General features: G+C 38.0%; 1 protein-coding gene across 1 annotated transcript in view; it reads right to left on the reverse strand.

The window, feature by feature from the left end:
* Positions 1–15,865, reverse strand: part of SPAG6 (sperm associated antigen 6) — a 72,268-nt gene that overhangs the window by 36,708 nt on the left and 19,695 nt on the right. The window contains exons 4-5 of the mRNA XM_061181593.1: positions 13,928–14,111; positions 259–464 (exon numbers count right to left, since the gene is read on the reverse strand). Coding sequence (XP_061037576.1) covers positions 259–464; positions 13,928–14,111 — 390 coding nt within the window. The remainder of the gene's footprint in view (positions 1–258; positions 465–13,927; positions 14,112–15,865) is intronic.

Below are 15,865 nucleotides of genomic sequence, written 5' to 3' on the forward strand. Positions count from 1 at the left end.
CTTATTTTAATTATTAGTACTAATTCTGATGCTACTTCTAGTTTTCAGCGTTGCACATACTTTTTCCCAGTCACATCTTTATTGTCTAATCCTTACAGCATAGTTTTCACATATTAAAGGACCAAATACATAATATATTCATATCTGTTTTCCATGATAATTTACTAATTATTTAAAAATGTATAATATTAATGCACACATTTCCATCTTCTTAGATTATCGGAATCCTGGTTTGTTTGTTTCTTTATTTTTAAATACCTTCAACTTAGCATCAGGGTTCAGGATCATCTGGGCTAAGTGAGCAATTGCTCCTGCGTCCACCACTGTCTGTGCTAACTCTGGAGAATGCTTTGCAATATCACTGAGGGCCGAAGCAGCAATCCTTTTCAAAGCAATTTCTGGCTCTTGGATACAGAGCACTAAAAGAGGAATGGCTCCCGCGTCCACCACAGCTTGTGACAGCTCTGTGGGTCCAAGAAAAGTAATTAAGTGAGTATGGGTGACTGACCCTTGTACAAGCCACTTTTCACCCTGACAGATACAGCAAAGGGAAAAGGGGAGGGTGTACTTCACTGTCTCGACATCTGCATTTCAAATCAGGCTTCCTGGTTTCATGAACCATGTGGACCAATACTGAGCTGAAAAGAATACAGGTCATTAGATGGACCTCCATTTACATGAACACATTTGAGGTAGATTAAGCTGAAATGGCTTCCTATTCTTTTTTTTTTTTTTTTTAAGAGAGTAAGCAGATGTCAGCTGTTTAAGCTCTGACAATTCTGCACTTCTCAATAGGCAAGCATTTTATGCACGGTTTACAATAACAGAGAAAATTAAAGTACCAAAAATTTACCAACCACACTAATTAGGCAGTATTTTGTGCTATTTACATGAGTAAACATTAACATGAATCTTGTGCCAATAATGTTGATTTTTAAATTCCTTTCATCGTATTGTACTTTTAAAAGATTTTTTTAAAAACTTCGTACAATATTAAAAGGTGTATTTTCATTGTACATATAAAAACACTTTCAAAAATGAGAACTACAACTGAACAGGCTTTAATATATATAAATGTTAATGTAAGATAAAGAAATAAATTTATCTTAAGCATTTTACATGTCAGAAATAGTATCTTTTGTATATACATGTTGATTCACTTGTGTGCCCAAAAATAACAGCTATAAAAAATAACACATTTTAAAATTATAGAGAACAGGAGACAAGCAGGCAGACCCATATAATATACGTGTAAAAACTGTCTGTTGAGAAGCATAAAACAGTGCATAGTTACAGATTCTACTCTCATTGCACTCATGGCCTTTCTTGCTGAATCACATATACCCATTTCTATAATCTCTTCCTTTCAAATTATGCTCTCATTTTCTCAGATTTATAGCGCCTTGGCAATTTATGTCTTAATAGCCAAGCTATCAATTGAGCATATCTCTTAGTCTTTAAAGAAAATAGTCTTTAATTTTTCAAAAGATTGGTAATATCACATTTTCTAAAAGGAAATAATGTTAGAAAATACAGGTTAGTGTCCAACACTTGTTTTCCTTCACTTATTATAATTATCTTAGAAGTCCCGATATTGCATAAACGATTCATTCATTCTTTCATTAAACAAGTATTAATGGAAGGTTATTATGTGTCAGACTCATTCAACACGGGTGCAGATGACACACTTCTACAAATTAACACTGCACTGATTAGCAAATATGTTTCAATTAAAAAACCCAAGTGTGAAATATGAAATACAACGGGAAGTTCATCTATTTATGTATTTTCACTTTTATACAGTTTCTAAGAGTAAAGGATCTGCAGTAAACAACTGTTTAAAAAACAGTTAATATGGGCTTCCCTGGTGGCACAGTGGTTAAGAATCCACCTGCCAATGCAGGGGACACGGGTTCGAGCCCTGGTCCGGGAAGATCCCACATGCCGCGGAGCAACGAAGCCCATGCGCCACAACTACTGAGCCTGTGCTCTACAGCCTGTGAGCCACAACTACTGAGCCTGTGCTCTAGAGCCTGTGCTCCGCAACAAGAGAAGCCACCAGAATGAGAAGCCCGCGCACGGCAACAAAGAGTAGCCCCCGCTCTCCACAACTAGAGAAAGCCTGCGCACAGCAACGAAGACCCAATGCAGCCAAAAATAAATAAAATAAATAAAATTTTAAAAAAGTTAATAAACTATTAATAAACAGTTAATAATTAATAAAAACAAAGTGTTAATAAAAACAAAGTTCTTTTAAACAAAATTTATCATCTTTGTAATTCCCATACATTTTATTCTATCCTTGAGTAACTGAGTACTGTACCCTCCTTTTCCTGAACTCTATAATGCTAATAATAAAGCAAACTCAGTTCTTCTGACTTGTTACCCATTCCCATCCAAAGCTGTTTTCCACTCTTTCTGGATCAGTGATGCTAAATGAGGGGAAGGCGGGGGAGGGTACCAAAGAAAGGTTTGCCTGAAGGTAATGAAGCTTCCAGGGACCTGGATGGGGCCTAGCAATTTTGTACTTGCAGTTTCATATACCTTACATCTCCAATTTATATGGTCCTACAAAACCCAGCTCTGTTCTTGGGTGGCACACATTGTAATTCATAAATGATACTGTTCTACCACTTTCATTCATATATTGGGTATAAGACAGTGTATATAAAGGTAAGAGTATAATAGGCCTAAATAATGCACACCATACTATATTACACATTCCACAGGCTATTTCATCCTGCCTCTGTCACTACTCTTTTTCCTGTGGTATATCCTTCTCCTCTTCCCTACCGTTGCTTCCTCTGGTATTTCTGTGCCAGTCGCTGTTGACGTCTACCCCATAGCCTTTGTCGGTCAGGGCGTGGGCTTGTGAATCAATCCTGGTGAATGGGACCTGAGTAGAAGTCATCTAGAAGCATCTCTGAGCGGTCTTCCTCTTTAATAAACAGAAATACACAGGAGGAAACACCGCCTCTTCTTTGCTGGACATGGGCACATCTGCCTGCAAATGACATCTGGAACTCCTACAGCCATCTTGCAACTATAACAGAAGAAATTGCCAATATGCTGAGGATGGCCGAGTACAAAAATGAAAAACAGCTGGGTCCTCCAAAACACTGTTCAGCTGCATAACCAACCTTGGAACTGCCCTGACTCTGCACTTTGTGTCATGTGAAATAAAAAAATGTCCTCACTGCTTAAGCCACCTGTAGTTGATATTCTGTAACTTACAGCCCCAAACATATTGATACAATTCTGTCCTCTCTCAGGCTTGGTGTATGTACTTATTTTCCTCTCTTTTCTGGTCATTGAGTGTTCATTACGTGCTTACTATGTGCTAGAAACTTGGCTAGATCTTGGGGAAGCAGAATAGAGTAAAAACATCATTCTGTTCTAGCAGACTCTGCTCAGGGTGAATACGTGAACAGACCACAGCACAGAGTGGAGCTGGGAGTCGGGTGCGTGGAGAGTTTGGGGAAACACACATGGGGTGCCGTTTCAGGCAGTGCTTCCCATCCTCCTTCCTGCTCCCCTTTTCTTCTTCTCTCTACTTTTCTACTCTAAAAAACAGCGGTAGTAACCAAAACACATACAAAAATCTGGTACACTTAAAAGTTACTCCCTATAGGAGAAATCTCAAAGAATTCATTTTTAACTCTAATTTGGAAATGAGTCTGGGTTGTTTAATTAATTATTAAACTTAGGAAATCAAAGATTGATATGTACAGATGCTCATAAAAGGTTTGATCAAGAAAAAAAAAGAGCCAATTAATTTATCTTCAGTGCCAGAAAATATCTTAACCTCATTTTTTTCCTTAACCTCATTTTAAATTTTAAATGAATCTTCAAAAAACAAATTTTTTAAAACCACATCTTCTTTTATGCAAGAACATGTGACATAATTATATACTGTTAGGTAACCATCAAAATTAGAAGTAGTTATGCAAAAAAAAAAAATTCAGAGAAAGAAGGCTTTATGTTATACTAACATACTAACAAGATTTAGATGGGGTTGATGGTACTATAGGTGATATATTTTCTTCTCTATTTGACAAATTTTCTTCAATGTGATTGTTTTTAAAAAATAAAAGAAATATGAACATGTCCTTTGACCATACATATAGCTACTGCTGGGGCTAACTATACTAACATTACTATTCTAAAGAAAAATAAACACTTTAGCTTATTTCTCAATATGGAAGAAAGTTTCTTATTTTTAAAAATGGTGGGAATATATGTCTCCTTAAAACAAAATATTAGGAAAGAATGCATAATTATTCTTTGAAGAATTACTAATATATACTAGAAATATTATCCATTTACTTTTTCACACTTTCCCTCATCTTAATTCATGCCTTTATCACAGTTAAAATATTACATTTTTTAAATGTTAAGGCTTATTCATTTTTAACAGTTTTTTAGGCTTCAAATTGTCAGTAGAAATAAAACTATCCAATAGCACCTTCCTTATTCATAAATAATAATTAAAGCCATTGATTGCATGCATGTAGACAACTGGTATACAGTCCTCAAATCCGATGGTCAGCTGTTTTCAGTAAAGGAATAACTAGTTCTCTTTGGCTTCCTGAATACCTCACTGCTGAGTGAAGGAATTGAGGCAGCCACCTCTATTGGACCATGACAAGCTCAGTACAACTTTAGATTTAATTTTTAAAACAAAAGGAGACACAGATAAAAGGGAGGACATTTAAGATCAACAACATTCATAAAATTACTAGTATCTAAAGCTGGATGAATGGAATATTTAGGGATGACTTTATGTTGACCAGAAGGGAAGAGCACAGAAAGGAAAGTCCGTCAGCGTATAATAGGCACGGCTGTAACACGTAAAACTAGGTGCGTCAGGCAAAAGTGATTTTGCTTTAACAGTGCTCACAATGGCCTTAACCCCCTCCTCTTAATTGTTATGGCTAGTGGTTTGTTTAGGTCAGGAGTGGTAAACACAGGGCCCAGGCAAGTAATTAAAATAAGTGAAGCCAGAAGGTGTAAGAAAAATAACTGAGTGGGAAGCACAGTAAACTGGAAAAGTATATGCACCAGCTACAAGGAGCAGCAACTACCCAGCTTCAGCCCAGCGCTGCCACATAGGAATATAGGCCAACCATTGTCAGATCCTTGGATTTTTCAAGAGAAGCCAGACATCTGATTTTTAATGTGAAATTGCCTGGTTTTTAAGTGTTGGAAACTTAAAAACACACTGTGTAAGACAACATAGTGCAGGCTAAATAAAACACGTCCATCATTTTACAACCCTAGGCTTAAACCTTACACCTTCTAAAACGAGCTGTGGGGATTTTCTGGATGTAGAAAGGTGACGTTCTTTCTACATTTGATTCTTGAAGACACATTCTAGAGTCATAAAGGAAGAACCACTATAGTGGTTACATAAGAAAATTCAGAGGTGAATTCCAAGAAATTGATGAAAACCTAAAAATTGGCCTGCAAAAAAAGGATTAATCTAAACATATATTATGATACTCCACTAATTTTTCTGCTCATAATGGAGATGTAAGAGGGAAGAATGTGAGCAAAATTAAGTGATCCATCATGAGAACTCATAAAAAGGACTCAAAGTGAAGAGGTTCTCTGAAAGGAAAAAAGGAAAGGGAAAAAAAAAAAAAAAATATATATATATATATATATATATTTACCATACTAATTCAAAAATAATTAGGCAAATCAAACACCTCAAAAACTCTAATTCCTTTTAACTTTATTGCTTTTTAATTTCATTTTCCAAACACTGCTTTTAACTCACTGGTTTTAAGCCCTACAAAAATTTATATTCTATTTTTTCATTAAAAATAAAATAAAGTTATGAATCATCATTTCTTTGCATTTAGGTGGCCCTATTTATTAGTTTAAAGATAGGCTGGTTTTGCATCTGGCTGTAAAACACAACTATATCACTTCAAAACCTTTGTGAAATAAAGCGGGTTAAAAAATACATTTAAGATTTGGCTATCACTTATGATGTCAATCTTATGTTATATAATCATCCCATTCAACCAAATTTTTCATGATTTGGTGAAATTACAGTAAAAACAAATATGGAGGTGTAATCGCCAAAACTGGTTATATACTGACCATACGCCAGTATGATTTTAGGAATGTCACTTTTAAAGTGGAAGAAATTTGTCTAGAAATTTGTCTAACTCAGCTGTTTACAACTGGTTTAGTTACCTACTGCTACACCAAACTTAGCTGCTTAAAACAGGAAACGTTTATAATCTTACAGTTTCTGTAGGTCAGGAATCTGGGAGCGGCTCAGCTGGATGGTTCAGGCTGTGACCTCTCACTAGGCTGCAATCAAGCCATCAGCCAGGGCTGCAGTTATCTGAGGCTTGACTGGGATACACTGGGTCTACAGGATCTTCTTCCCAGCATACCCACGGGAGTTGGAAGAAGGCATCAGTTCCTCCCCATTTCTGGGCTCTTTCATAGGCTGCTCATGATGAGACTTCCCCCAGAGTGAGTAATCCAGAGGAGAGAACCCAAGACAAAAGCCATAGTCTTTTATAATCTAACCCCAGAAGTGACATGCCATCACTTCTGCTCTATTTCATTGGTGCAACATGGGCGGAGACTACACAGGGATGTGACTAAGAAGAGGCAGGCATGGAAGCCAGCTACCAAAAAACCTTTATTCTACACCAACACATCTGAGAGAGGCAATATCCTTCTATAGGTAACAATGGCTCACTAGAGCTATAAATCTGAGCTGAGAAACTGATATTTCCAATCGCATGTCGGAGTGAGAAAAGGTGGCGGGAATTTGCATATTATTATGAAAAAATCTAATGTATGATTTTTATTTATCCCTCGCTCCCACAAATGTCATTTTTCCTACCCATTATCTCCATGCCACTTCTTTCCACCCCATCTCCAGAGCCTTCGGTCTAACCCTTACATATGGATTGAGTGTCTGAGAGATTAAGGGTTAACACACATACATACATATGCTTTGAAGGTTAAATAATTCTAGCTTCTTTAAAAAGTCAAGTGAGTCAAATAAGCCATTGATCTGGAGTTAACGGGGCCTTAGTAAGAAATTACAATCAGCTGGATGGGTGGCGCACTTATACAAGGCTCAAGTATAAAAAACAGCTTCAAAATACGGAAAGGAAAAGTCAAGAAGTGGAGACAAGAGAAAGAGAAGGTGGGAAAAGGTAGAGTTGGGTACGGCCTTGGAAGATCATAGGTAGCATAAGATACAAAGCCATTTTTAAAACCCCGATTTTAGCAACTTTTAGTTTTATACTTTACTCAACAGCTGAGACTAAGCTGAATTGGAAAAGGCAAAGTTACAGAGAGGGTCTGGAGTGCTCTTGTAATGAAGAAAACAATAAATTACTTGGAATTAGCTTTTTACAAAATACGCTTTTTGTATCTAGACATGTTTCCATTCATTTCTACTTGCTTTATATAATATTGCAACAATCACTGTAGTTTCGTTCCACCTACAATCCGCACTCTGCTGGGGGAAAAAAAAAAATCCTTAGATGGAAAATGCAGATTTTATTATTCAACCTTTCGAACTTCACTGGCATTTGTTCTTTCTTCCAGCCCAGTTTTAGGCAAGTCCCTGCCTTCGAGGAGCTCAGGCTGACGAAGGAGGCTAAACAGTAAAGGGTTAGCAGTGCCCCAGTGGAATTCTCTACAAGAACACACAAAGGACAGAGGAAACAGAAATGAAACACTGGATGGTTAGAAAGTTTACAGGGTGTTTTCATACAAGTGGTCCCCGGTCAGCAGTTCTTGGGGTGACTGCCTCTGGGTGGTTAATGAAGCTACCTGTGGGCCTCCACTGTCCACTTTTATTCCTGAGGATGAGCCAGCCCAACATTGTTAATAACTGCATGATATCCCACTGAGTAAATATTCCATAATTTACTTAACCTCCCCCCCCCCCACCCCAGCTACTCAGGACACTTAATTGTTTTTTTTGCTTCGGGGCTTTGCCATTCTTAAGTTCAGTACAGTGAACTTCTCTGTGCATTAAGATTACATTTATTTATTAGTTATCCATTGCTACATACAAAATGACCCAAACTCAGCAGCTTAAAGCATCATTCCTTATCTCATATTTTCTGTGGGTCAGGAATCCACGAGCAGCCTAGCTGGGGGGTTCAGGCTTGGAGTTTCTCATGAAGTTGCTGTCACACTGTCTGCAGGGGCTGCAGTCGTCTGAAGGCACAACTGGGGTAGGATCTGCTTCCAAGCTCACTCATGTAGTTCTAGGAAGCTCCGGTTTCTTGCTGGTTGTCTAAGACCTTAGCTCCTCATGACATGGGCCTTTCCACAGGCTGCCTGAGTGTCCTCATGTCACAGCACCTGGCTTCCCTCAGAGCGAGTGATGAGAGAACCCCACCACAGAAGCCTCGATCCTGCAGAGCTGGTCACCTACTCTCAGAAGTGACAGACCATCACTTCTGCAGCATTCTGGTGGTGACACAGACCAATCCTGGTACGATGTGGGAGGGGACTATACAAGGGTGAGAATGCCAGGACATGGGATCTCTGAGGGGCATTTGGGAGGCTGGCTACCACGGGTCCTACATTGATACATATATACTCTACAGGTTAGACAAACACACACATTCACACATATGTGTGTGCATGTATGTGTTTACTTAAGATAGAGGCTCAGAGGTGAAGGTCCTGAGGGGAAGAATGTTGACATTTTTTGAGGTTCTTGATATTTTTAGATTAAACCACATGAAACTGCTGTTTTTGTTAAGTCAAAACCAATCAAATATAGGTAATTTCATAAAGTCAACCTAATATGACTGCAATATTGTTTTCCAAAGGGGATTATCAGTATGTGGCCCCATCAACAATGTGCGAGTCTGGTAGTTTGGCCTCTTATAAAGTACATTTCAGCCCTTACATCAGTAAGTGATTGCTCGAAGTTGACTCATCATTTACTTCTCCTCAAATGGTAAGTTTAGTTCCACATTCCTTAACTTACTACACATATTACTGTTCAGTTATACTGATTAATAAGCATAAATATTAAGTGTGACTTTTTGAGACCACAGCATCACCACTACGTTGCCTTTTAACAACAAAACCCCCCCCCCCACACACAAAACACAGAGTGCAGGCACAGGAACTCTAAGTCAGTGCTGTGAGATGGGAATGTGAGCCACGTATAAAATTTAAAATTTTCTAGGGACTTCCCTGGTGGCGCAGTGGTTAAGAATCCACCTGCCAATGCAGTGGACACGGGTTCAAGCCCTGGTCCGGGAAGATCCCACACGCCGCGGAGCAGCTAAGCCCGTGCGCCACAACTACTGAGCCTCCGCTCTAGCCCGCAAGCCGTAACTACTGAAGCCCGCATGCCCTAGAGCCTACGTGCCACAACTGCTGAGCCTGCGTACTGCAACTACTGACATATGACACAGAAAAGAATCAGGCCAGCCAGCTCTGTCTGGATTCCTTCCTTACATTATCTATTTGGTAAACAGCATGTAATCTACTCGATGTTTCTGTAGTATCAGAATGAGCCAATTCCTGCAAGCACCGCTCATCTGTGGCTGCAGCAATCTCCTCTCCTGACTGCTACTGAGCTGGAAGGGAAATTTCTCATTTGATTTAGGATATAAATGATATCCCTGGGAGAAAGAATAGTCACACATGTAGAAACCAGTCATCAGGGATTAAAAACAGAGGTATCTGGCAAGACTATCAGATACTACAAGGAGCTTAAAATGAAGAATGATGAGCTTTGATACACTTGCCTTTCTCACATTATAAAAAGGAAGACTCTTTGAAGGGTTTTGAGTAATTGCCAAGCAGTTCTGCCATAAATTGCTGTCTGATCAGAATAAATCATTTAACCTCTCTATTTCAGTTTCTTCACCTATAATGTGTTAATATTATATATATATATATAATATAATGTGTTAATAATTAAAATGTTTTAGAACACCTAATCAAACGTATTCCTCTTTGCCAGGACTGAGAACAGCCAAAGTTTATTCTGAGACAGCAAAGGTTTACAGGAGACAAAGTTTACAAGAGACAGAATATTTAGCTAACGCTCCTAAACAAACACTGAAAACTTAAGTTTTCAGCCCAAATGTGGAAGATCATTCCTACAAAACACGTACATGGCTCCTCCTTCCTCAGGCTGCAGCCAGGCCGCTGCTCTCACCTCTGTCCCAAGTACTCTGATGACTGCCATGTGCTGCACACAAGTTGACTGGCGGCGCTCCTCCACGAAGCTGCTGTGCCACCGATGGGCGCGAGGCCAGAGCCAGGCTGCCAGGCGGAGCGAGGAAGGAGGGCCCTGAGCGCGAGGAAGCCCCTGCCTGGGCCCTACCGGTGGGAGCACCGAGGCCGCAGAGCCCACCGCCCCTCCTGCCTCGCCCCCTGTAGCTCCAAAAGCAAGACTAGTCCTTGGAAATAGTGAGAGATTTGACATCGATTAGGTAAATATGTAACCAGAGTAATTCTGCTGAGTGGGAGAATGTAGCAAGACGGAGTTAAGAGGGACAACCAGTCTGAGAAGAATTCTACCTCAACCTTTATTAAGGAGCCCAGAGTAGAAAGAAGTAGCTTATTTATGTTCCGAGTAAGAGGTACGTATTATCAGTTGTATTCCGTACCTGGTGAGTCAATCGTGGAAATTTAATGAGACCATTTGCCCAGGGTTAAAACCACTACCGCCACCATTTCTGGTGGATAGCCCCCAGTTTCCCTTGGTTATCTGTAAAATGCTTTAAAATCTATACATAGAAGTAACTTTTAGAAATTGCATTTTTCAAATAAGGAAAAGTCAGATGATGCCCATAGATTTCCCTCTTCTACTAATTGTATGCTTACTTTATTTTTGTTTCCTATGCACAAAACGTTTTTCTTTAAAGGTTCCTTTCTTATTGCCCTTAAAGGTACATTTCTTTTGCACCTCCTTTAAGGTTTATATTTCTTAAACTATCTAATCAAACAACTTACCATGAACACCCAGAAGAAAACACTGAATGAATCCCTTTAATCTCAATATATTCCATTTTTAAGAGATCATCAAGAAAGAAATCAGGTTATTTGGAGGTAAATCTTCTATTTTCACTGATATTCAGGATGTGAATGATGACTTAACTGCTTACTAGATAACAATTCCCTTTCCTTCTGAGAAATCTATGCAGTAATCTCTTCTGGGAGCTTCTGGGTCCCAAGCCCCTAACTACTGTGAAATATTGAAATTACACTGGGAATTCCATGTGGGAGCCAGATTATAGCAAAAAATTGGAATAGAATCCCGAAAACAGAGCCTATTTATGAACTATAATCATTTAGCCTCAGATTCAACAAAAGGGAGGTATGGAAAGGTTACCTATGGGCACCTGCCTCAGCGTATCTGTATGGTTGTCCTCAAAGCTCTCTCGCACCACTCTTTAAAATACTCATGTTACAATCTGTTTGCCGTAAAGTCTTCTGACATTAAAAAAAAAAAAAAAATTACTAAATATACTCAGGTAGTTTCCCCATGATAACCAGCTTCTAATTTAAAACATTGCTTTAGTTTTCTCAATCAACATGTGTTAAACAATAGTCCTAGGGTGAAGCTACTTGGAAAACCAAAATCCAGATATTAAAGAAATAATTTTCATATACCAATTCTGAATCATTCTAAGCATAACAATAGTTTTCTTTCTCAATTTACTTTTATATCATTTTATTATTTTGTTTCTAATAGTGTCACCATTTAAAAACCAAATTAAACATAACCATGGGACAGCCACTTCCTGTTTCTGTTCTGAGTTTCTTCTTCAAAACTCTTTCAAGGAGTACTTAATGAAACTGTATGGTACAGGGGTTGACATACGGCTTTGGAGTCAAGACAGATTTAGATTCAAATTTTGGTTCCACCATTAACATGACTTCAGGTATCCTAAGTTCCACTTTCTTCCTCTTTTTAACAGGGAGAGTAATACCTGCCCTAAGTGTATCTGTAGCCAAAATGAGATAATATCCTAAAGCATACTGCACAGAGCCAGGCACACGGTAATTACTTGATAAACGGTAGCTATTATTTTATACATGCACACACACTGAAAAATCTGGAAAACAAATTAAAAACATCCTTAATTCTATCACCCTAGTAACACAAACATGTACGTCCTTGTAATTTACATCCACATAAAAATTTATTTTTATATTATTATAATTGTAACACGCAACTTTGTCTTTTTTTCACATTATAATCACTTTTCCATGTTATCATGTAGGATTCATAATTACCTTTTATTTGTTGAGTGAGATTCCATTAAGTAAACTAACCACTAAATTCCTGCCAAATATTTGAGGGGTTTTGGTATTAGAAATAATACTATAATAACATTTGCATGAATGCAGCTTCTTCATTCTGTGGGATTCTTTCCTTAGGATGAATTCCCAAATCAGGCTTTCTAGAGTAACCATGAACTCTTTCATGGCTTAGATTAGTTTTGCCAAATGCCTTTGCACAAGTTTATACAATTTGTAGTGCCTCCATCAGTGGACAGATATATCTTCATGCCCTCTCAAACCTTCAGTATTAATACAGTATTCATACCTTACATTTATTGATTCTTTACCATGTACCAAGCATTGGTCTATCTCATCATCCTCACAACAAATCTCTGAAGCAGTACTTCCTCTCTTGCAGATGAGGAAGTTAAGTTTCAGAAAGTTTAAAAGCCATGTCCAAGGTTACACAGCAACTAAGTAGTAGAACTTGGACTCAAACTCAGATCCTGTCCTAAGGCCACAATGCTCTTAACCACTTGGTTTTATTTCTGCTTTACTCTTTTTTTCCCCCAAATAATAATAGGTAGGAAAAGATACTTTCACTGATGTTTTAATATGCAGTTCTTTGATTATCAGCAAAGTTTACACTTTTACATATGTTTGTTTTAAAACTGTTATTTTCTTGTTGTGCTATTTGTTCATACTATTTAGCAACTTCTGTAAAGTGGTGGGGGCAATTTTGTTCCCTATGTATTTTTTACAGATCAGGTGTGTCAGCACAGCCTTCACACAAGAGACCCAGGCCCCTTCTTGATGGCTTCATTGAGCTCAGTTTATAAGAAAAGGTGCTCCTCTTTCTCCTCCTTCCTGACGATTATGGGCTGAATACAAATATGTTCTAGCAAGTTACCACGTCCATATCTTTTCAACATTGTTCACTCATACAACATGGCTCCTGGCTGGCTTGGAACACCCTACCATAAGTGAGAATGAAGACCCAATGTCCCCTGAGGGGTGACAAACTCAAACAATTTTGTAACGGAACCAATTTACCAAGGTCCTTGAAGCTAATCAATATCTCATTCTCCCCACATCCCCCTGATTCCCCTTCTGACTTCAAATTTTTCTTTTGCTAACTAACATAAAGACTGAAATGGATACGTTTTTTGGTGAATTTGTGATCCAAACAACTTGGCCATCATTCAAAACTTATCTCCCATAATGTATAGAAACATCATTAACACGTCATATCTGGGACTTCCCTGGTGGCACAGTGGTTGGGAATCTGCCTGCCAATGCAGGGGACACGGGTTCGAGCCCTGGTCCGGGAAGATCCCACATGCCGCGGAGCAACTAAGCCCGTGCGCCACAACTACTGAGCCCGTGCTCTAGAGCCCGCGAGCCACAACTACTGATGCCCGCGCGCCTAGAGCCCGTGCCCCGCAACAAGAGAAGCCACCGCGATGAGAAGCCCGTGCACCACAATGAAGAGTAGCTCCCGCTCGCCACAACTACAGAAAGCCCGTGCACCACCACAAAGACCCAATGCAGCCAAAAATTAAAAATTAAAAAAAAAAAGACCTCTCATATCTATGGTTTACTAAGCAAAACCAGATTTACCTAATTAATCTAAACTTTAACAATCCTATTTTATAGTAAGGCCCATTACCTGCATTATGTCTTGCAATATAGCCAAGTGCCCAGGCTGCAGCCTCTTTGACTCCAGGGTCAAAATCTTCCAAGCATATCACCAGCGTATCCAGTGCTCCACAATCCACTATCGCCTGAGCTAGCTGGGGAGAATGTTTACCAACTGCTCGTAACACAAAGGCAGCTGCTTTCTTGTAAAAACGCTACAAGGATAAATAGACAAAACTCAAAGTGAATTGAGCTAAAAGTTAAAATAGACCAAAACCAACATTAAAATGACATTGATATATTAAAAAAAAAAGCTCAAAAAATAATAAAATAAAAAATAAAACTAAGAAAAAAAGCTCAACAGCTATTAAATATAAGAGATGAAAAACATCCTGCAATATCATTTTGATTTTTTGATGTTTCCCCCATTGCTTTTGTTCAGTAACTGAACTGAAAGGATTTAAGTCTTAAAATACATTTCAAATGTTTTACTCTGAAACATGCATTTGGAAATTGTATAAAATGAAATATAAACATTATAGTTCCTACAAATTCATAAAATAATGAGATTTCATGTTTGTGCATTACAGTGAAAGGTATTTGTTTGCCCTATGGGAACTCTTAGATTGTTAGCGCATGCAACTAAACTGTCACCTAACAAATTCGTTTCCTTTACTTGCCCTCAGTCTCTAAGCATGACCTCAACTAACCTTTCTGGTGTCCCACGTTATCCTGAAATAACAACTATGTTCTGAGGCTCACTTAGCAATCATCAGATAAACATAAAGGCAAAATATTCATGATACATTTTAAAACTCCTCCTGGCAAATAAACCAGCCCAACAGTGGGTTATGTTATTTATCCCTTCTTAGAAATGCTTTTTTACAAAGATATAAATGACTTACCATTATGTGAATTTCAAGTAATGCTTCATATTTATAATATGTTCTATATGTAAATATTATCAGATTAAGAAATAAAACTGAAACACAAGACTAACCTGTTTTTCTTCATATTGCTAAAAAAAAAATAGATGTAGAGGAAGTATTCGGCTATAACACTCACTGTTTCATGGTTAGCATAATGACACAGTAATAGTCTCCTAACTCTATCTTTCATTAATAGAGCCCAATTAATGCCCTATTTTAGATTCTAAGTTTCTATTTCTTTACAGTGACTACAAAAAAAAGCGACTAGGTGACTAGAGCATCTGTTTTGAAAGCATTCTATTTATGCAGGCTGAAATATTAAGATTCAATAAAAAATTATGTGAGAGAAAATACATCAAGTATAATTTAACATATTATATCTCCAAAATCAGTATATATTGACAAGATAAGAAATATGCTATGTTAGTAATGATGTTTTGATTTATTTCTTTAGTTTCTTAAACGTCAACATATAGAGGCATTAAGATATTTGTTATAAAGTCTAATTTTACATATCAGTAACCAAAAATCTCCTACTTTATTATAAAAATTAGAATAGTTTTAGAGTAGCTTCCCATAGATTATTTTCTCAAAATTGTGGAAAAATAACGGTGACACATTTCTTGTCATTACCTTAAGCTAATTTGACTTTTTATATTGCAGAATTTTCAAATTCACACTTTACTGGGCATCAATAGTCAGTACTAACTACAGTGCCTAGAATATCACTCTCTGATCTCATTCCAAATCCCTAACTCTCTTCTCTCCCGGAATTCCTCACCAAAAGAATTACCCTTTTAAAAAAAAAAAAAAAGGAAGGAAAAGCAAAACCAGAGGACTTTGTACCTCATAAAGAAGAGATTAAATCTCCTGTGAGAAATGGGCTAAAGGCCTGGTAGGGGAAGGAGACAGAAGCCTGTGAATGATGCTTCACATTGTCACTTTCTCCTCACTTCTGCCCTAGTACTTTTTGTCTCTTTACAGCTAATGGGTACTCATTCACACTTAGAAAACTTCTGTTGAGAACCTTCTATGTGAGA

Source organism: Eubalaena glacialis, chromosome 2 (genome assembly GCF_028564815.1).
Source record: "Eubalaena glacialis isolate mEubGla1 chromosome 2, mEubGla1.1.hap2.+ XY, whole genome shotgun sequence".
In the NCBI taxonomy this organism is placed as follows: domain Eukaryota; kingdom Metazoa; phylum Chordata; class Mammalia; order Artiodactyla; family Balaenidae; genus Eubalaena; species Eubalaena glacialis.